Source organism: Pan troglodytes, chromosome 1, assembly GCF_028858775.2.
Source record: "Pan troglodytes isolate AG18354 chromosome 1, NHGRI_mPanTro3-v2.0_pri, whole genome shotgun sequence".
In the NCBI taxonomy this organism is placed as follows: Eukaryota; Metazoa; Chordata; class Mammalia; order Primates; family Hominidae; genus Pan; species Pan troglodytes.
Genome location: NC_072398.2, coordinates 70,974,326 through 70,996,703, shown reverse-complemented (window position 1 = coordinate 70,996,703; position 22,378 = coordinate 70,974,326). Strand labels below are relative to the sequence as shown.

The 22,378-nt window shown below is 38.0% G+C and overlaps 1 protein-coding gene across 4 annotated transcripts in view; it reads left to right on the top strand.

The window, feature by feature from the left end:
- The first annotated feature begins 2,131 nt into the window (after nucleotides 1-2,131).
- RASAL2 (RAS protein activator like 2) overlaps nucleotides 2,132-22,378 on the top strand; it is a 377,113-nt gene continuing 356,866 nt past the window's right edge. For all 4 annotated transcript variants that reach the window (XM_001154236.7, XM_016933217.4, XM_003949647.6 and 1 more), the window contains exon 1: nucleotides 2,132-3,338. In XM_001154236.7, the coding sequence (XP_001154236.3) occupies nucleotides 3,137-3,338 (202 nt within the window). In that variant the 5' untranslated portion in view covers nucleotides 2,132-3,136. The remainder of the gene's footprint in view (nucleotides 3,339-22,378) is intronic.

Genomic DNA, 22,378 nt, shown 5'->3' with positions numbered 1-22,378 from the left:
AAAAGTCAGGAAACAACAGATTCTGCCAAGGCTATGGAGAAATAGGAATGCTTTTACACCGTTGGTGGGAGTGTAAATTAGTTCAACCATTGTGGAAGACACTGTGGCGATTCCTCAAGGATCTAGAACCAAAATACCATTTGACCCAGCAATCCCATTACTGGGTATATACCCAAAGGATTATAAATCATTCTACTATAAAGACACATGCACATGTATGTTTATTGCAGTGCTATTTACAATAGCAAAGACTTGGAACCAACCCAAATGCCATCGATGATAGACTGGATAAAGACAATGTGGCACATATACACCATGGAATACTATGCAGCCATAAAAAAGAATGAGTTCATGTCATTTGCAGGGACATGGATGAAGCTGGAAGCCATCATTCTAAGCAAAGTAACACAACAGAAAACCAAACTCTGCATGTTCTCACTCATAAGTGGGAGTTGAACGATGAGAACACATGGACACAGGGACGGTAATATCACATACTGGGGCCTGTCGGGGGGGGGGGGAAAGGGGAGGGAGAGCATTAGGACAAATATCTAATGAATGCAGGGCTTAAAACCTAGATGACGGGTTGATAGGTGCAGTAAACCACCATGGCACATGTATACCTATGTAACAAACCTGCATGTTCTGCACATGTATCCCAGAACTTAAAAGTTAAAAAAAAAAATAGTAGGATTACTAAAAAAGCAGGATTATTGGCGGTTGGCAGAGGCCTTTTCTTGAGCTCAGGAATGGATGATGCCACTGAAAGAGCAGATGTGGAAATAAATTCTGGAAATGTTTCGCATACCACTTGTAATGCTGTTTTTAAGATAATTGCTTGGGTAAATAAATTCCTTATACATTGACTAGTAAAGAGATACTCAACTTTGTACATTTGATGCCATATTCACTTGCTGTCTAACTTAGGTTACCATGGCATTAATTTAGTATAAATAAAAATGCTCTAGGTCTACTCAGTGCTGAGCCCTGAAATCTCAGCACTCAACATCTCTTATCCACTAAAGCACACACTATTGTTTACACGTGGAAGACTGACTATGCAGCCAGTCTAGTAAGCAAGCAAGCAAGCAAGCAGGGTCCTAGATATTAAAAATGACCATTCCTGTAAACCATCAAGCCACAAATCAACAAGCTTAATCAGAAAAGTTTCTTGAGGGAACAAAGTTGAAGTAATATCCATTGAGTCATTGTGGAACTATCTGTACTTGTGGTTGATTAGCCAGGTAAGCTGGTTTTTCCTCAGTTTCCTCACCTGTTAAACAAGAGGCAGAATGATGTTCTCTCTAAAACACTTCTTGCTTTGAAATACTATTACTCTGAATAAGACTTTGGAGAAACTCACAAAATACATCCTTGTTAACTCTCAATAAGCCCAAACAATATTCCAGGACCCCACAAAACCAGAAAACTAACAGGACCCCTTGTAGACCGGTCTCTTTGTGCAACGTAGGGAGAAAGGGCGGGGGGGACTAAAGAACCTCCCAAAAGGTATTAAAAATAGCAACATGTAATTATGAAAAATCTTGTTCCACATTAGGTAGCCACATTCAAGAAACACTGTTGGAGATCTACTATGTCCAAGGCACGGTTTAAGTTATTATTGTTCAATTTTGAAATTATTATTGTTAACTTGTCAGTAATTTCTTAAACCTAAACTGGTGAAACTCTCCTTGGGTGGACATAAAAGTAAAGCCATGGCCAAGGAGGGAGACAGTCTACAAATAAACCAAAAATAAAATACAAGTGACATCATTAAAGGAAAAAAGCCAACACACTGCACAAAGATCAAAGACAAAACAGAGAAACATGTTTGGTTAATACTGGGCTTTTGAGTATTTCATGTGCCTGAGAGGCCCGTCCATCCATCCACACCACACTTCTTCACCATGCTGTTGCAAACCATTGACAAGTTCAGTTTCAGCGCGGACAGGGCGCAGGGCGCAGACCCTGTGCATATCCCAGAATCCCGGACCCACTGCCACTCCACTCTGGGAAGGAAGAAGGCGCTCCCCCTTGGGTGACTGTAAGATAAAGCAGCTTCTTCGATCTCTTTGTCCAATAAGAAAGAAACGTTGGCCCATAAAGAAAGAAAGAAACAAATAAATAGGAAAGGTGTGAGAAGGAAGGGAAGCTCCTTTCTTTTCTGTTTAAATTTCCCGCACCCTTTTACCTCCCCGCCTTCTCAAACGGTCTTTACTTTGAGCAGCAGACACCCGGACCGCTCAATACCCGGCTATCCCGGGGAGGGTACTTGGAAAGTAGGCGGGACAGGCCGGATGAATAATTCGGTGTCCGACTTTTCCTGCCTTCGGCGCAGTCCCTCCCCCGCTTCGTTACTCGAGTGCACACGCGGCCGGGCTCTCGGCCCTCGATTGCTTCAGCCTATCACCCTGGGATGCCGCCTGCCGCCGCCGCCGCCGCCGCCGCCGCCGCCGCCGCCACCGCCGTGGCTGCCGGGCTTGTGGGATCCGCTGCGGAGCAGGAGCCAGAGCTGTGGCCGGAGCTGTGGCCTGAGAGTCAGGGGGGCGGGCAGGCTCATTCCAGAAGTGGGGGCCGAGGACAGGCGGGCTAGAACCCGGCGCCACCGCCCCCTACCCCTCCTCAGGCTGAGGGAACGGGCACTCGGAGCTTCTGAGGCGGCGGCGGCGGGAGCCGGTCAGAGGGGGCGGCCCCTGGCGGCGACGCCCCCAAGCCCAGCCCTGCCCGGCCCCGCTCCATCCCCAGCCAGAGCCTGGTCTGACCGCGAGAGACGCCGGCGGGGCTGAAGAAGGCGGCTCCGAGGAGGTGGGAGGGCGAGCCTCCCCTCCCGGGTTCTTCTGCGTCCTCTCCCGGGAGGGACCCACACACACCTGAGCCCGGACCCACCCTTGGTCGGGGCCACGCTGGATCCTCCTCCCGGCCTGGGTCCCGCCCGCCGACTGCAGGTGGGCTGCATCGCCCGAGCCTCGGGCAGTGGGCGACGGGGAAGGAAGTGAGAGGTGTCCGCGCCGGCTGCCGCTCGGGTCCCTGCCCTCGCTGCGCGCTCTCCTCCTCCCCTTCCCGCAGGCAGGGCGCGGAGCCGCGCGCCAGCCCGCCCCGAAGCCGCCGCCTCGTCCCCCTCCCGCCTCTGGGCACCATGGAGCTCTCTCCGTCGTCCGGAGGAGCCGCAGAGGCGCTGTCCTGGCCGGAGATGTTCCCGGCGCTGGAGTCCGACTCGCCGCTGCCCCCGGAGGACCTGGACGCGGTTGTCCCAGTCAGTGGAGCCGTGGCCGGTGGCATGTTGGATCGGATCCTTCTGGAGTCCGTGTGCCAGCAACAGAGCTGGGTCCGGGTGTACGGTAAGGACCACAGGCCGTCTTAGAGGCTGGTGTTTCCTATTTTTGCTTGGGCTGAAATTCATTCCCTAAGTCACAGGCTCATTCCCAGTCCTCATCCGTGCTAGGTCAGTTTCCCACATCCCTTTTTGTTCTGGGGGTGCATTTCTGACAAGTTTCTTCAGACTATCACTTGGGCAGGGATGTGACTCAGTATGGTCTTTGGACCTCTTCAGACACCTGCAGTAAGTTTAATGCGGGAGTTGGGCTATCCAAGACGTAATTCTTAGGCGATTACTTCAAGGGAACAGCCAGGCAATCAGTCTTCAAGAAGGTATGATGGAAAACTCCATGAAACCAAGTGAATGGATTTTCGTCTCTTTTTATTGTTGAATGAGGCAAGACTGGAAACCAAGATATTATGAAAAAGCAGAGGATAAGCTAATGAATGAAACAAATACAAACTATGTATTTGGTGGGAGCAAGACTAATCTATAACCTCTGCCTGAACCTCACTCTCTCTAAAAGCAACCACTTATTCCAACGGGTGTGGATTGTTTCAGATTACACTATTGTTTCTGAATCTCATTGTAAAGTGACTGGGTTGCCACTCAGCAGGTTAAAAGTGATGAACACACTAAAACTTTCCCTTTCTGCATTCCTGGTAACCACCTCTTTAATTAAAACTGAATGATGAGATTCTATTAGGGTGAGCCTTGTGGCAGCACTAAAACCATGCTGGTTTTGAAAACTCATAGCTTAAGGATTTATAGCCTGGCATTCAGGACTGAGCTGTGGCTTTCCAAAATATTGAAACGGCAAGATGTTTATCGCCTAGCTCACGTGACTACAGAAGACATTAGTAACGTGGCTGAGTATAAGATGGCAAATTTGAAGCACCTGGGATCAAACACAATGTTAAGATGTTATCCTGCAGTCTTGTGCATCTAAGCCTGTAGTGATCAAGTACCTTATGTTTTTTTCTTTCATCTTTCTGAACAGGGTATATGCTTACTATTCAAGAGTGACCAAGATTTAGAAGGTTTTTTTCTGTATAGTTCAGTTGATTTGAAGACTTCATGTCCATCGCAAAGATCATAGAACTAGGAGTCCAGAGATCTCAGTTCTTGTCTCAGTTCTACCACTAAATGGCTATGGGATTTGGGGCAGATCGAGTCACATTTTTGGCTTGTGATTCCTCATCTGTAAAGTGAGTGGATTGGATTAAATCATCACTAGTGACCCTTTTAATCATAAAAATCCAGGAATTCTTCTTATAACCAGTTCTTAAGGATTTGTGTACCACTTTGTATTTTGCTGGCTGTTTCTTGATGTTACTCTACGTACCGGAAGATTTAAAGCAAAGGAGTGGGAGACGATGCAAGGTCACCCAGGTTGTTCTCAGCAAATTAGATTAAAAACTTTGGTGCCTGATTTTCCGTCTGCCTGCTAATCCCACTTAGCTGGTCATTTAGAACAAAGGTTGGTGAGAATCTGAAAGTGCATATGAATTAGAGTATATTGTAGTTACAACGTTTTCCCATTCTATCATCTTCCTCTCCTTACACACTTCTTTGGCATACTGTTTATTTGTGTGATGTTAGAAATAGGGCCATGCTATTCTAAGAATACATGTATATGATAATTTGGTATTTCAGTATCCAAAACAATCTGGGTTCTCTGGACCTAGTGTTAACTATCGTTCTTCATTTGTAAGGACATAAAAGTCTACAAATGTATGTTGTTTTGTAGTCCATTCCTAGGGGTTGATTTGTGAAATATATATTGTATATTTTGTGTGTGTGTGTGTGTGTGTGTGTGAGAGAGAGAGAGAGAGTGAGAGCAAGTTTACATTATTTTTTTTCTTTCGTCCTTCTGAACAGGATATATGTTTATTGTTCAAGAGTGACCACGACTTAGAAGTTTTCTTTCTGCGTGGTTCAATTAATGTCAAGACTTCATATCAGACATCACAGAAATTCATGGTATGTATATGTGTGTGACACACACATATACATACCATGACTTGCATTTTTGTGACCAGTTGCAGACTTACCACTGCATTGTAACTTTTTTTGTTTTCTCTATCAATTAACCAGAAGTTGTTTTTATTTATTGTTTAGTATTGCTACTTTCCTTCCTCTGAGGCAGCTCATCCTGGATACTATTTTGTTGTCTTTAGTTTATGTAAATATTTCAGAACTATTGGAATGACTCTTGGCTATGTCCTTAGCTAGTTTTAAGTTGCCTATTGTATGAACAGGGTGTATGTTTGAAAAGTTTGAAGTAAAAACTTTGAAGTAAAAGTAATAGAATGTAGAAAAACAATTTGGAGAATACAGAATTTTTGTTTTTCTTGTTTCTTGTCTGTGTGTTCAAAACCTTCGTTGTCTTGGATCACCTAGGTTCTTCTCACAATTTAAAGAGACTTTGATGAGTGTAGTCTAACATGTTTCAGGGAAATCTACAAATTGGGAACCTAGTCTAGAGGATACAACTAGAAGCTTAGAGTATTGGTTTCATTCTGGCTTTGCCACAAGTTGGTTGTCTAACTCTGGGCAAGTAGTTTTAACTCATGGCCTCTAGGTTTCAGCATAAAAGTGGAATCTGGAGTAATTGGTATCTGTGGTCCCTTTTAGCTTTAAAGTTGTCTGATTCTGTGGCTTGGCCCATTGTTTTACCTGCAGGTTGGCCTATAATCTTTATCCTGGCTCTTGGGGCCAGGCATTAACCGAGCCCTTAACTTAATGCATTTAAATCATGATTGTCAGGGAATTCTGGGGAGCAGTTTTATCAAAAGGTCAGTGAACTGAGTTTTCAAAGAAGATATATTGAAGGCAGATGTTTATTTATTTGGAATGTTTTCACAAGATAGGAAGGTGAGTATGGCGATGTTGCTTAGGTCTAGTTCATCTAGTTTTGAGACCTAACCTGCATAGCCATGTGGGTTCTAAAGGTAGGATAATAATAAGGAGCTTTATTAAGTGCAATTTGCATCTCCTGCAATATACTTCTGTTTGAAATCATGATGGGAACAAACAACAACAGAAGTAACCCCCCAAAGAATATCTTAACAGGAACTTCTAGAAACAATATTTTATTAGTTTGCCTCACAAAATTTGAAGACTAGGCACTGTTTTGAGTTTGTTGTTGACAGGTTTGGCTCCTTGGTTGATAATACATATATATTGTGTACATATGTATATATTGTCATAATACGTATACTCAGGGTTTTGTGTATTGCCATGATTTGGAAAACTTTTCTGGAATATGTTCAGAGCTTTATAATAGGTGGCTCTATATTTAGAACACAAACTAATGCACATTTTTGAGATGTGGCTGAGAGAAAAATATTTGTGCTGTCTGTCCTAATCTTCATTTTCTTGTAGTTGTAAAATGTTTCATTTGTTTTATTCCAGTATTATAAGTTGTGCCCATGCCTTGTCAAGACTATAAAATTTTTGATATCAGGGAGCCTTGTTTATCTTTGTATTCTTATCTTGCCACCCCCTTCATTGTCAACTTGTCTGCCAGATTGGTACCTTGCTCATAGTAAGTCAGTGTCTGTTGTATGTTGATCCGTTTGTCCTTTGACCATCCAGATCTCAACATGACTGACTGTATGGGTGGTAGAGTAGCTTAAACAAAGGCATGCCACAAACAGCTAAATATGGATACAGAATCCAAGAGCATCAAATGCAGAACATTTTTCAGATATTTATAGCCTCAAAGCAAAGTCAATTGGCTGAAAAAGCTCAGCAGCATAGCGAAAGGAAACGGGAGTGGCAAAGCCAGCCTCACTGTCTGTGCTTTCTGGTAAACAATGAGAACATTAAAATTAAATACTTTACCATGAATGGATGGGGAGTGTAGGACACTCTGGGAGAAATTTAAGATCCCAATCTCTAGGACTGCCTGCGGTGGAGCTCTGCACTCATCAGTATGACAGGTCTGCAAGTATGTGCTCAGATATGCTCTTGGAGAGTTAGAAGGGAAATATAATCAGCACAAGAAAGGGATCAACAAGAAATCTTGTACTTTTAAATTTTAATATTATCAGAAGGAATTAGGTAAAATATTCTGTTAAGAGAATGAATAGCATCAACATTATTACCATTAAGCTTGTATACAGCTCATTGTTTATTGATAACAACATAGGGACCTGCTGGAAAATTTCAAAGGGCTAGTACTATTTAAGCAAACAGAAGAAAAAGGGAATTAATCATACTTCATTAAGTACCTTATAATTCCAGAAATGTGGCAGTGGGAATTCGGTAAGAATTAATAAAAGTTCATATTCAAGAAGTGAATATGAGCTGATGAGACAGAAGTCTTATCTGGTTGTATTATATGATACTGCTTACGCCTCACCAATTAAGACACAGGATGAGATTTTTAAAAGTTACGTTTCTAGAGGTTATGTCTCTAAATTTATTTAAAATGTTGCAACTAGTATGGCTAGAAGAAAATCAGTGAGTGTGTATAAAATACATCCCCAAACATGTTCATGTTCCTTAAATGTCTTAATTTCCTCAGGTACTGTTAATTGAATCTTTACACCTGAGTAGTCATATTTTAGAAATTTTTGGAATCTTAAGCTTGAGTTCAATACTTAGGATGTGGCATAGGCTTGTTGATGTATTAGTTTCCAATGATTTCCAAATACATTAAAACACATTAAGAATAGACAGTTTTTCATTGAAATCAGAGAGAACTTCTAAGAATGCCTAGGCATGTACTGTTTAAGTGACTTTAAATAGCCCCCTTTTTTCTTCTTTTGAGAGAAAATTTGTATGTCTTATTTAAATTGTGTGCTCTATTAATGTAGGTGATAGACAGTTTCATTTATAACATCTTAGTATTGTTCTACCCTCTATCATGTTGGTTTACTGCTATTTGATTTTCGAACAGTGAAAATATTTTTAAGGAATAGAATTATACATCCACAATCTCTTTTCCAAAACCATTTGGACTAGACAGTTATGTTAATATTTCTGCAGTTAAACAAATGAATAGGCCGGGCGTGGTGGCTCACGCCTGTAATCCCAGCACTTTGGGAGGCCGAGGCAGGTGGATCACTTGAGGTCAGGAGTTCAAGACCAGCCTGGCCAACATGGTGAAACCCCGTTTCTACTAAAGTACAAAGAAATTAGCCGGGCGTGGTGGCATGCACCTGTAATCCCAGCTACTTGGGAGGCTGAGGCAGGAGAATCGCTTGAACCAGGGAGGGGGAGATTGCAGTGAGCTGTGATTCCACCGTTGCACTGCAGCCTGGGTAACAGAGTGAGACTATCTCAAAAAAAAAAACAAAATCATACCAAGTGGTATAAAGACTATAAATAGCCTTATGTCAGTGCAGGTCAGACTTTACTGCCAGAAAAGTTGCATACAGTCTTTTGCTTTTCAGAGCTTTTTTGATTTAGGAATTGCAGATATGGAATTGAGGATCTGTACAAATCTTCGGACATAAATAATACAAAGTTCTAGAACACCCCTCTTTAAGAATAGTTTGTGTGGATATCCTTTATCTTTTTCAGATAATAACATTTACTGAACACATTTTTAAAAATGGGCCGGGCGCGGTGGCTTATGCCCATAATTCCAGCACTTTAGGAGGCCAAGGTGGGCGGATCACCTGAGGTAAGGAGTTTGAGACCAGCCTGGCCAACATGGTGAAACCTTGTCTCTCTATAAATACAAAAAAAAAAAAAAAAAAAATTAGCAGGGCATGGTGGCACATCTGTAATCCCAGCTACTCGGGATGCTGAGGCACGAGAATCGCTTGAGCCCAGGAGGCAGAGGTTGCAGCTAGCTGAGATCGTGCCACTGCACTCCAGCCTGGGCAACAGAGCGAGACTCAGTCTCAAAAAAATAAAAATAAAAAAAAGTTGTACAGTTGTGTGTCCTACTATAGTGAGTGAAATTTCTGTGGTTTGCTAAGAAAAAGAAAAGAGATTCACATGACATAGTAGGCTTTACCAAGATTATTAAGGAAATGGTGGCAAGGTAGTGGTTTTGGATCCTTTGTTTCATTAGAAGGAAGGATGAGGTAAGTTGAAATAGAGGGTTTATGTAATTGTTCTTTCCAGTTGCTTTCTTCAGTAGCACAAAGTGATTTGATCACCTTTTAAGTAGGTGAACCACAAAAAAGCATTCAACTAATGACAGTTAATTCAGAAAAACTTCAGCTGTTTGCTCCCTTGTCCCTCCCTATTGGAAAAACTTTTAACTAACTAGAGAGTTGTTTGGTCTTGTTAACCAGGAGGAGGAGTTTGAAGTGTGCTAAGGGCACTGCTAAAATTACTTCACCCTGTCTTGGCAGAGGGATAATTGCTGTCTGATGTTTGTAAAAACACCTTTCTTCCCAAAGGCTGTCAAGTACTTCTTAAGGCTAGCATGTAGAAAACCCTTTTGCAAATTTCATGTAGTTTATTTTATAGTGAGAGGGCAGCCCATCAAGAAGTAATGTGGTTCACAAGTAGAAGGGAAAAGAGAAGTCTTGAGGCCCAGTGCAGTGGTGTTAGTGAGTATACAGTAAACAAAAGAAATAAAAATTGAACCCTTAAAGGCATAAAAACATTTCATTTGCTAGACTATGATACAGAAGTTATCACTTTCCTAATCTCTACAGCTGGGTTCAGATATGAGCTGTCTGAATGTTACCTTCCCTTACCAGGTGTTAGTAACATCAATTAATTGTCTTTGTTGGCTTTGCTCATAAGGTTTCAATTTAGATCCTGATTGTATTTTTACCCCTCCATAAATTATCTTCAACATTGCTCGAGTTCCATTCACATTGTGTCACTTGTAGCAGACTTTCTAAAAGTACCCCTTACCTCCATCCCTGAGTCTAAGGGATTGGTAATACTTATAGATATTGATTGAGAGAGTGAAAATTTAGTGAGGGGAAAACATTCAACATAGATAAGATAACAAAATTCAGAAGAATAGTCTGAAAAGTTAAAATGAAACCTTAAGGTCAATAGTTTTTGATATTTTTCAAAGCAATCCTTTAGGTTTTCTCATTGAAGAAACTGGCTCAGGAAGTTTAGCTTATTCCCAAAATTGGAGACAGACTCCACAGTTTGTCAGGATTGGAACTCTTAACCTCAGATTCCTTAGCCTCCTGATTTAGCTTCTAGATCTTGCTGCCTTCCCTTAGGGAGATGGCCTCTCAAAGCTGAAGGTCAGGAAAACTCGACAGTGAGAAATACCAGATTGTTAGTTTCACAGTCTTTTAAGGGAAATGCTGGAAATACCATTACCTAGGTAACAGAAAACAAAAATGGACAAAACATCCATAAAGTAGGAGGATGAAAATAATTTCATAATAATCCTTAAGAGATAGACCAGAGGACAGATGAGATTTTTTTTTCATATTTTTCCTAAGCTTATTATGCATACTTTTTTTGGTGCTGTGATTGGAAGTGATGTCTGAAGGAAATTTGAATTTCATATATGATGCTTAGAACCCTGAATAATACCTAATAACTTTGTACCTTCCACTTGAATTTCTAACCTCTGATTCCTGTCATTAAAAATTAATACCCTTTTTCTGATTATGAATATAATTTGTGCTTAACATAAAGAATTAGAATTTTAGGAAAAGCCAAAATTAAAATCATTTGTAATTCTACCTCTTAGAGATAACTATCATTTTTTAAAAAATATTATATTTTAGAGACGGGGTCTCATTCTGTTGCCAAGGTTGGAGTGCAGTGGCGCAATCATAGCTCATGCCCAGGTTGGAGTGCAGTGGCGCAATCATAGCTTACATATTATCCATTGCCTGGGTTCAGCGGATCCTTCCACCTCAGCCTCCCGAATAACTGGGACTACAGGAGTGTGCTACCACACCTGGCTGAGATAATTATTCTTTTAATATTTTATTGTGTTTTATTCCAGTCTTTTTTGTGTACAGATTTTTTTGTATTAATACATATTTGGTATCAAACTGCATATATTTTACATTCTACTTTTTTTCTCTTAAGTGTATTTTCTCATGTTATTGAAAACATTAACACATTTTTTTCAAATATGTTATTTATTTTAAAAAATAGGTAATATATTCCTTTGTTCCAAAATTCAGAGTATAAAAAGATATTCCATGAGCTCTCTCTTACTCTTCCTCCCTGCCTCTACAACTTGCCATCTGGCAGGCATGGTCCCTCTTCCCAATCAATAAATACTTGAAATTGTTATGTATCTTTCCATACCTATTCCACGTGCATAGAAGCAAATGTAGAGATAGATAGATATGTAAAAATCCTGCCATAAGTGGGATCCAAGAAATCTAGTTTACAAAAAATTCAGGGTTATATTTCTGTGAGGTTAGTGAAATGACCAGAACAAACCTGCAAATGAAGTTGGCCATGAGTTCTGGGGGTCTGGAGCCGGTAAATTGCTTTATATCTGAAATGATATCATAGGTTTTTACTGTATATATGCATTTTTCTCTATTTTTACACGTATGATAACCCATTAGAACTGATTTTTATCTGCACTTTGAGATTGCTTCTTCTTTCTTCCCCCCTGCCCCTCACTTATTAATGTATCTCAGATATATTTTCCTTTCATTTTGTAAAGAGGTACCTCATTCTTTTTATGGCTGCATAATGCCTGAATTAATCATAACTCATTTAATTATTCCCCAAGTTTTGCTAGTTCAAGTGATTTTGCAGTGAATGATCTTGAGTATAAGCCATTTTGCTTGTGTATGAGCATATCTGTAAGAAAAATACGTAGAATTGCTAGGTCAAAGGTACGTGTATTTGTAATTTTGAAAGATATTGCCAAATTGCCCTACCTGTCTGTACTTTGCCCGCAATATATGAGAGTGCCTGTCTCCCCACACATAATGAATTATCACGAAATTTTGAATCAGACAATCTGAAAGGTAAAAATGGTGTCTTAATTTAATTTTTTAAATATCTTTTACATTAAGTGTGATTGAACATCTTTTCATTTTTAGGAGTCATTTAAATATAACCTTTTCTGTGAACTGTACATACCTTTTGCCCATTTTTATTGGGTTCTTGGATCTTTTTCTTAGTGATTTGTAGGAACTATTAGTATATTAAGCAAAGCATACTAAGGAACTCTTAGTATTTAAGTAAAGAACCCTTTATCTGCAACAGTTGCCAGTATTTTCATTTTTCTTATGGTATTCCCCCCACCCTTATGAAGAAATGATTCTTACACAATTGAATGTATCAGATTTTTCTTTTATGGCTTTTTGGTTTTATGTCAGAATGTATTTTATGTTAGAATGGGCTTTCCTGGGAGTTCTCTGGACCTTTATTTTGTAACCTCAGAATAGGAAAGCCCATTCTTTTTTTTTCCCCCTCTACATACACTAAGTACCTAAATACCCTTGGGGGACAAAAAAAAGAATGGGCTTTCCTATTCCGAGGTTATGAAATAATTCTCTCTTGGTTTATCTAGTACTTCGTTGGTTTTATTTTTTACATTCAAATCTTTGATCCAGTCTGGTATTAAATATGAGATATGGATCCAATTTCATTATTTGAAAGATGGCTTTCCAGTTGTCCTACCATCATTTGTTGAAGAAACCAGCTTTTTCGCACTGATTTAAGAAGACTTCCTTATTCTATACAAGATTGCCATTTATATTTTGGGTTATTTCAAGATTTTCTATTCTGTTCTATTGGTCTGTTTATATTCATGTGCCAGTATCACACAGCTTTATTGTTGAGACTTTATAATATGAAAATACAATTTTTAATGACTAACATTATTTAACCATTATTCTATTTTAGATGTTAACATTTTTCAAAAAGTTTAACACTTTACTGATTTGTCTTTGTGCACAAATCTTTGATCCAAACTTCTGAATGTTTTCTTATGCTGAATTCCTAGAAGAGTATGAAATGTTTTTAAAGGCCTGAGATTTAGTGCCAAATTGGTGAAACCTTCCTGGAAAGTAATTCCTGCCTCTAGTATGTGAAATATGGCTCATAATTTTAAGTTCTACTGCTGTGTTGCTACTTTCAATGTATTAAAATCTTTTTACATAAATTTTATATAATACCTTAAACGTTACTTAGCACATATTAAATGCCTTGAGTCCTTATGCCTTTAAGACTGTCCTTCAAAAACTTAGTTGTTGTTTAAATGGTACTCCTTTTGATTAATGGCATATTTCCAAGTGAATGAGGGAAGGGCGGGAGTATAGACTCAAAGCAATTGGTCTGCTAAAGGTCAAATCCATGACCATGGCCTTATTTGTATTATGTCAGACCCTCCAACTGAAATAACTTGATGCAGACATATGTTTTAGGTATTCCAAGAAGCACACAGTTGGTAACTTTTATCTCAGCTAGAAGGAGTTGACATTCATGAAAGTTATTTTGAACATGATTTGAATATAGTTTCATTTAGTTTTACCTGGATGAGTGATTGAGTTGTATGTCTTATATAATACTGTGTTAATGACCCAGTTTTATAGCATGGGATTAATTTAGGTATGTTCTGAGGAAAGTTTTTCATAATGTTAAACAAAGCCAAATCCAAGTAATGGCAACAAGAACTAATATTAATGATTAAAGTAATTTAAAATCTTTTCTTCAGAAAAAATAATGGCAGGAATAGGAATAAGACTATGGAAAAAATCATATTTTATATAGACCGTTAACAAAGTTAACCAAATTTTCTTTTACCATTTAGCTGTTTAGCATGTAATACATAAGCATAAGCTTGTCTTGCTAGGCCAGAAAGGAGCAAACTTAGAAAAAGAACAAACTGTTTTTAACTTTTAACAATGACTTAGAGTAGTTTGAAAGTGAAATGTAAAAATAATCCCTTATCCAGTTAATACTCTGGAGGTTTGTAGGAAAATTTGTTTAATTCGGGCAGGATAGAATATGCAAATATCTTGCTCCATAAATAAGTACTAAATAATGAAGACATATGAAGGATATGATACAGTGGGAAAGTATGGCAGTATTTTTGTCAGTTTTTGAAGTGTATGAAATTACTAGACACATTCTCTTTTGTTTTTTGGGGTTCTTTTTTTTTTTGAGACGGAGTCTTGTTCTGTCACTCAGGCTGGAGTGCTGTGGCTCTATCTTGGCTCACTGTAGCCTGGACCTCCCAGGCTCAAGGGATCCTCCCACCAAGTAGGTGCTACTTCAGGTGTGCACCACTGCACCCAGCTAGTTTTTTGTTTACTTTTTGTAGAGACGAGGTCTCACTGTGTTGCCCAGGCTGGTTTCGAACTCCTAAGCTCAAGCAATCCTCTTGCCCCAGCCTTCCAAAGTGCTGTGATTATAGGCATGAGCTGCTGTACCCGGCCACGTTTTCTTTTTGAACTCAGTAAAAATCAATTGTAGTTTTAAAGCATTTTACTAATTTAGTTCATGGAAACATGAAATCGCTGTAGATGACAATATTATTGTTAGGAGTTAATCTATAACTCTGTTGCTCTGAGGGATACACTGACAAGGTGAAGATTATTCTTGTTTTGTTTTTCAGTTCTTGTAATGAAAATTTTTTAATGTCATATTTTATGTAATAATTTTCCAAAAAGGATAGCATGTACACTATCTCCAGGGTAGTGACTGACAGCATAAAAAATCTCTTTGCCTGGCTATAATCTATATTTCCATGTTCCAGTTTGTGCTGAAGTATAGCATATCCACAATTCCTAGATTTCCCTCCATGGTTCCCTTAGGCTTGACTGTGTACAACTTTATGTGTATTTGTAAATTTCAAGACTGCCCTTGAGTGAGGAAACCCAAGGCCTTTCTGTTGCATGTTCCTATTTTGAAATGGCTGCTTTTTGTCCAAGTGGTTGCTGATTACTCTGTATCAATGTATGGACCTTGAATAAGATGGTCAGTACAGTAGCTACCAAGTAACGAAAGATATGTTGTAATGTCTAAAACAATGACTTTGCTTTTAATGTTGTCTAGTTTTATAAAGACTTCATAGTTTTCCTTTTTATAGAAAATAAAATTTATATTCCTGTTTTTGAATCTAGCTTGATAACATGATTAAGAAAAAATGGTATCATATGGTGATTTCTATTGAAATAGAAAGATACCCCAGATACAGTCGATTTCTTCCTGTTTTGTTCAGGTCAGAAAGTCTTCAGTCATTCTTTTGCAAGTTCAACCAAAATAAGCTTAAGAGAACATTTTCAGTTATTTGCATTTTAGGTTGTAGTTTTGGTCTATACTGAGATTGTCATGCCAGAGTGTCACCTTGAGAGAGGCTTGACTTTGTAATATCTATTAGCTGATCATCTTTCTTTTCCTGTAGCTTAACTAGCATAATAAATTTCCTCATATATATCCAGTAATATTATTCTGTTTACCTGTGAGCATATTGTATGAAATTATATGTTTTTACAGAGTTGCTTTTTCCCTACAATCTTGAAAAACCTTGCATTTTTTTCTGTCAACAAACTTATTAAACATGATAAGTCATTTCTCCATTTTATCAGGGAAATAATTGTGAAAAAGTTAGTGACTCCTAACGATTCTTGGTGATGTGAGATGATTACTATTTGACTCCCAATCCAGCAGTTTCTTTTGAAATATTACCCTCTATTATTGAAGTTCACATTTACTGTTTTAACATATTTGTGTTAAAATGTATTACAAGCATTTTTGTGCTTTTCTAAGTTGTCTTTTCTAAGTGCTTTTCTAAGCTTTTTCTAAGTGCTTTTCTAAGTTATTCTTACTGATAAGAATTTAACAGTATGTCTTATCCTATCTTCTCTGCCTCTTTGAGACCCGTGTGGATAGTAACAGATATTGAGTTCTTTGGTGAACTGCAGGAATAAAAGTGAGGATGCTAGATAGAGTAACCAATAAATTATTTTGTGTTTTTTTTATTATGGTAAATATAGCAAACTTTCATTTTAAGTTTGCTATATTTAATAAGTATACAATTTAATGATATTAAATACATTCATAATGTTGTGTAACCATCACAACTACCTATACCCCAAATGTTTTCATCATCTTCAAACTTCCCATTAAATAATGACTCTCCCTTTCCCCTCCTCTTAGCAGCTGGTAACCTCTATTCTTTCTGTCTCCCTGAATTTGCCTATTCTAGGTACCTCATATAGGTGAAATCATACATTTGTCCTCCTGTGTCTGACTTATTCACTAAGCATAATGGCTTCAAGGTCCATTCTTGTAACATGTATAAAAATTTCATTTTTTATGGCTAAATAAATATTCCATTGTATGCATAAACTATATTTTTTATCCATTCATTTGTTGATGGACATTTGGGTTGTTTCCACATTTTGTCTGTTTTGAATAATGCTGCTATGAGCTTTGGTATACAAATATCTGTTTGAGTCTCTGCTTTCCATTCTTATATACCTAGGAGTGGAAATGCTGGGTGTATGGTTGTTCTATGTTTAGCCTTTTGAGAAACTGCCAGACTGTTTTGGTACAGCAGCTGTATGTACCCTTTTACATCCTTACCAGCAATGCACAAGGGTTCCAGTTACTCCACTTCCTTGCCAACATTTATTATTCATTTTTGGTTTAACCATCCTAGTAGGTGTGAAGTGATATCCCATTGTGGTTTTTATTTGTATTTACATAATGATTAATGATATTGAGCATCTTTTTATTGCTTATTGGCCATTTGTATATCTTCTTTGGAGACATGTCTATTCAAGTCCTCTTTTTTGCATGAATTCTCAGTAGATGTATTGGTATTTTTTAGATTGTCACTGATGGTGTTAATTATTCTACATATTAATCTTAACTCTGGTAACTGTGACAGTCATGAGCATGATGATAATGATGATAATGAGAAAACTTGTTGAGTGTTTGCTGTGAACCTGGCACAGTTCTAAGTGCTTTATGCCTGTTAACTTATTTAATCTTTATAACTACACTATCAGGTAAATACTATTGTTTTTCTCATTTTATAGATGAGGAATTAGAGGCATAAAGATGTAGAGGAACTTGTCCAACATTATACAGAAAGCAAGTGGCTGATGCGGGATTTGAATCTAGACAGTTCCTCTCAAATCTGTGCTCTTAATCACTATATAATTTGACTTCTCACAAATAAAGAATGCAAATAGTTATTATAAAAAGTATTCAGTATGATGTTTGTTAATTTGTATCCCAATCCTGTAGTTTACCTATGAGTTTTATATTAGCACCATGACTATAAAATAATGACATTGTTATGCTTGATACGCTTTGGATGTCATAATTTACAGAATATTTTCATCGAGTTGTATAAGTTTTATTAACCGTAGATAACATGAGGAAGCTCTATGTGCGTGAGCCATTTGAATAGTTCTGTATTTAAAAAAGGTTAAAGTCTGTTAGCTCTCTAAAATTCATGTATTTTTAGCAGTAATTTAAAATATGGACTTTTTTTCTATAAAAGCATGTCTTTCTATGCCTATTACTTATGTTTGATCAAGCCAGTGAGACTACTGATAGTTAAGAAATCACACAATCTTAAGAACCACAAGTTGTATTCATCTGGGACATAGCTTTATTTACTCCAGGATTTTTTCAGGTGACTCTCTACTTTAATATTAGTAATTCTAGGAAAGAGAATTCACTTTCACAGAAGCAGGTCAGTTAAAACATTGCTCAGAGCTTAGCCCTACAGGAGATATTTTAGGACATTGATAGAATTCACAGTTTTTTGTTTTTTTGTTTTTCCTAGATGAGGGTCTTACTGTTTTGCCCAGGCTGGTCTTAAACTCCTGAAGTCAAGGAATTCTCTTGCCTCAGTCTCCCAGGGAGCTGGGATTATAGGTGCATGCTTCTCTACTCACCTTCACATGTTCTTTTCTAAAAGCTCAGGAACACTGTGGGCTCTTAGGGAGCCTAGTTCTCTTTCTCTAAGTTCCTCTTGAGCCTGACTATACTTACGGTACATATGCTTTATAATTCATAATTTATATCCCAGGATTTGTATTTCAAGGACTCAGAAACTTAAAGTATGATTCATACACACAAAACTGTGAATCAGTTTTGAAATTTAACTCCATTTCTTACAAATAGGTTGCAGTTCTTAAAAATCTGTGATTCTGTTTTGGCCAATTTAGCAATGGGAAGTGAATTACAGTATTTCATTCTGACCAATTCATATATCTTTTTAGAAACCAGATTTAGGCGAGGCATGGTTGGCTGACGTCTATAATCCTGGTGTTTTGGGAGGCTAAGGTGGGAGAATCTCTTGAGGCCAGGAGTTGGAGACCAGCCTGGGCAACATAGTGAAAACCTGCCTCTACAAAAAATAAATTAGCCAGGTGTTGTGGCCCACACTTGTAGTCCTAGCTACTTGGGAGGCTGAAGCAGGAGGATTGCTTAAACTCAGGAGTTCAAGTCTACAGTGAACTGTGATCCTGCTACTACACTTCAGCCTGAGCTACAGAGTGAGACACCATCTCTAAAGCAAACAAACGAAAAACCGGATTCAATAAGAAAATTGCAACAACAAACTACACATCTTTAAAGTGTAATTTGATGTATTTGAAATAAGTAACCATTGAAACCATTACCACAAGCAAGAAAATGAACACTTACTTTGTCTAAAAAGTTTCTTTGCATCCCTTTGTAATTCCCCCCTTTCCCCAGCCTAACACTAGACCGCTACTAATCTGCTTTCTATCTGTATAGATTAGTTTGGATTTTCAAGAATTTTATGGACATTAATCCCTCATTATTTACCAGGGGATTGGTTCCAGGGTCCCAACAGATACCAAAATCCTCAGATGCTGAAGTTCCATATATAAAATGGCATTCTATTTGCATATAGTTTAGGCTTATCCTTCCATATACTTTAAACCATTCCTAGATTACATAAAATAGCTAATACAATGTAAATTCTATGTGAATAGTTTTTATACTATATATATACAGTGTATATATAGTATATATATAGCATATATAGTGTATATATATGCTATATATACTATATATACACTGTATATATATATATGTGTGTGTATATATATATATATATATATATATATATATATACCCATAGGTCTTGTTCTGTCACCCAGGCTGGAGCTCAGTTGTGTGGTCATTACTGTAGCTTTGAACTCCTGGGCTCAAGCAATCTTCCCACCTCAGATTCCTTAGTAGCTAGGACTGCAGGCATGCACCACCATACCAGGCTGATTTTGTGTATGTGTATGTGTGTGTGCGTGCATGCCTGCGAGTGTGTGTGTGTGTGTGTGTGTGTGTGTGTGTGTGTGTGTGTGTGTAGAGGCAGAGTCTTGCTGTATTGCCCAGGCTGGTCTGAAACTCCTGGCCTCAAGCGATCCCCCAACCTTCGCCTCCAAACGTGCTGGGATTATAGCTGTGAGCCACCACACCTGGGCGGAAATTTTAGAATCACTTTGTCACTTTTACAGAAAAAAAGCCTGCAAGATTTTGATTGGGATTGTGTTAAATCTATAGATCAATTTTGGGGAGAGTTACTATCTTAACAATATTAAGTCTTTCAATCTGGGAGCACAATACATTTCTTCATGTGGTTTGTCTTTGATTTTTTACTACAAAGATTTCAGTATATAGATCTGATACATCTTTTGTTGGATTTACCTTTAAGTATTTCATAATTTTTGATAATATTATAAATGTATGGTTTAAATTTTTTAATTTCCAATTATTTGTTGCTAGTATATAGGCATACAATAATTTTTTACATTTTTTATCTTGTACCCTGCAACCTTGCTAAACTCATTTATTATTTCTAGTGTTTTTTTTGGTTCTGTTTTGTTTTTTGTGGATTCCATTGGCTTTTCTAAATGGAGGATCATATTGTCTGCAAATAAAGATAGATTACTTCTTTTTGTAATCAGGATGCCTTTTATTTCTTGCTTGATTACATTGGCTAGAACTTCCAGTATAATGTTTAATGGAAGTGGTGAGAGTAGACATCCTTGCCATCAACCTGATCGTAGGTAAAAAGCAGTCAGTCTTTTGCCATTTAAGTATGATGTTAGCCTTAGGTTTTTTTGTTGTTTGTTAAAAAATACAGATCTCCTTTATTAGTTTAAAGATGTTCCCTCCTATTTTTAGTTTCTGAGAGCTTTTTTAAATTTTAAATTAGAAGTGGATGTTGGATTTTTGTCAAATGCATTTCCTGTATCTATGGAGAAGACCATATGGTTTTTCTTTTTTGTTCATTAATATTGTGAATAACCTTGATTTTTGAGGTTTTTTTTTTTTTTCTTTGAGGTGGAGTCTCGCTCTTTTGCCCAGGCTGGAGTGCAATGGCGGGATATCTGATCACTGCAAGCTTCTCCTCCTGGGTTCATGCCATTCTCCTGCCTCAGCCTCCCTAGTAGCTGGGACTACAGGCGCCCACCACCACGCCCGGCTAATTTTTTGTATCTTTTAGTAGAGACGGTGTTTCACCATGTTAGCCAGGATGGTCTCGATCTCCTGACCTCGTGATCCGCCCGCCTTGGCCTCCCAAAGGGCTGGGATTACAGGCGTGAGCCACTGCGCCCAGCCATTTTTGAGTTTTAAACCAATTTACAATCCTGGCATAAACCTTATTTGGTCTTGAGGTATTATTATTCTTTTTCTGTGTTGATTTGATTTGCTAAAATTATGTTAAGATTTTTGTACCTATATTCATGAGGAATACTGGTTTTTAGTTTTCTTATGTCTTTGGTTTCAGAATATGCTGACTTCGTAGTATACATTATAAATTTTTTTTTCCACTTTCTGGAAGAGTTTGTGTAGAATTAGTACTATTTCTTCCTTATATATTTGGTACAGTTTATCAGAGAAGCCATCTACACCCGGACTTTTCTTTGTTGGAGGGTAATTCACTTCAAATCCAATTTCCTTAATAGATATAGGGCTATTTAGATTATTTGTTTCTTCTTGAGTGTGCTTTTATTGTTTGTGTCTTTGAAGGAATATGTCCATTTTGTCTAAATTGTCAAATGTATTAACATAAAATTGTTCATAATATTTCCTTATCTTAGAATCCTTAATGATGTTACCTCTTTCATTCCTCATATTAGTTTATGTCTTCCCTGTTTTGTCCCCAGTCTGGTTCATCAATTTTATTTATTTGTGTGGGAGATCTAATTTAGTGTGGGAGAGTAGGAAAGACCTTCTTGAGGAAGTGACATTTGTACTAAGACCAAAAGGGTGAATAGGAGTTAACTAGGTAGTGGGAGTTAGTAGTGGGTGAGTGTTGCAGATGAAGGGGATAACACATGCAAAGGTTCTGGTGTTAGCCAGCATGGCAGCTTTGAGGAACTCTGAATAAAGGCTGGAGCACAGATAGTGAGAGGGTACATGGTATAGTATAAGGCTAGAGAAATAGCTATGCCAAAGATTTGAGTCTGGAAGGTGATGCCTGGTGTCTTTATTTTCAAAAAGACCACTCTGGTTGTGGTGTAGAAAATAGATTCCTGTGGAGCAGAGAGATCAGCCAGAAGGCTGCTTTGTAGACTGGGTAAAACATGGTGATAATTTGGGATAGGGAGATGGTAGAGAAAAGAGAAGTGGACAGATTTTGAAAAATATTTTGAAGGTTAATATTAATAAGACTTGGTGAGGAATGGATATGGGGGCAGGCAGATATTGGGAGAGATAGAGAGATGTGTGAAGGGTAAATTTTGGTTTAATGGTGAATGAAAACTAGAGGGATGTTGGTACTATTTACTGAGAATTTTTTCCCTAAACTGGAAGCATTTTTCTTCCAGGGGAATATGTATTTTATTTAGGGATGTTTTAAAATCCTATTCATCCGTTAGTACCCAGCACAAATAGAACTTCTTCCTTGGAGTCTTTCTTGATATCTCTTTGCTTGCTTTTCCCTCCTGACTAGAAATAACCTTTCCCTTTTCTGAATTTCTATTAAACTTTGTTTACATTTCTTTTGTGGAGCTTTTTTATTATCTAACTTGTCGTATTCTTATTGGTATATATGTTTTATTTTCTTTATTGTAGTAGAAACTGCTCATTGAAAGGGAGCGTTACTCATTTTAATAGTTCACAACTAAAAGTAATGGTTTCTTTAATGAACACATGCTATAGCCTTATGCAGTGGGTAGTCTATGAAAG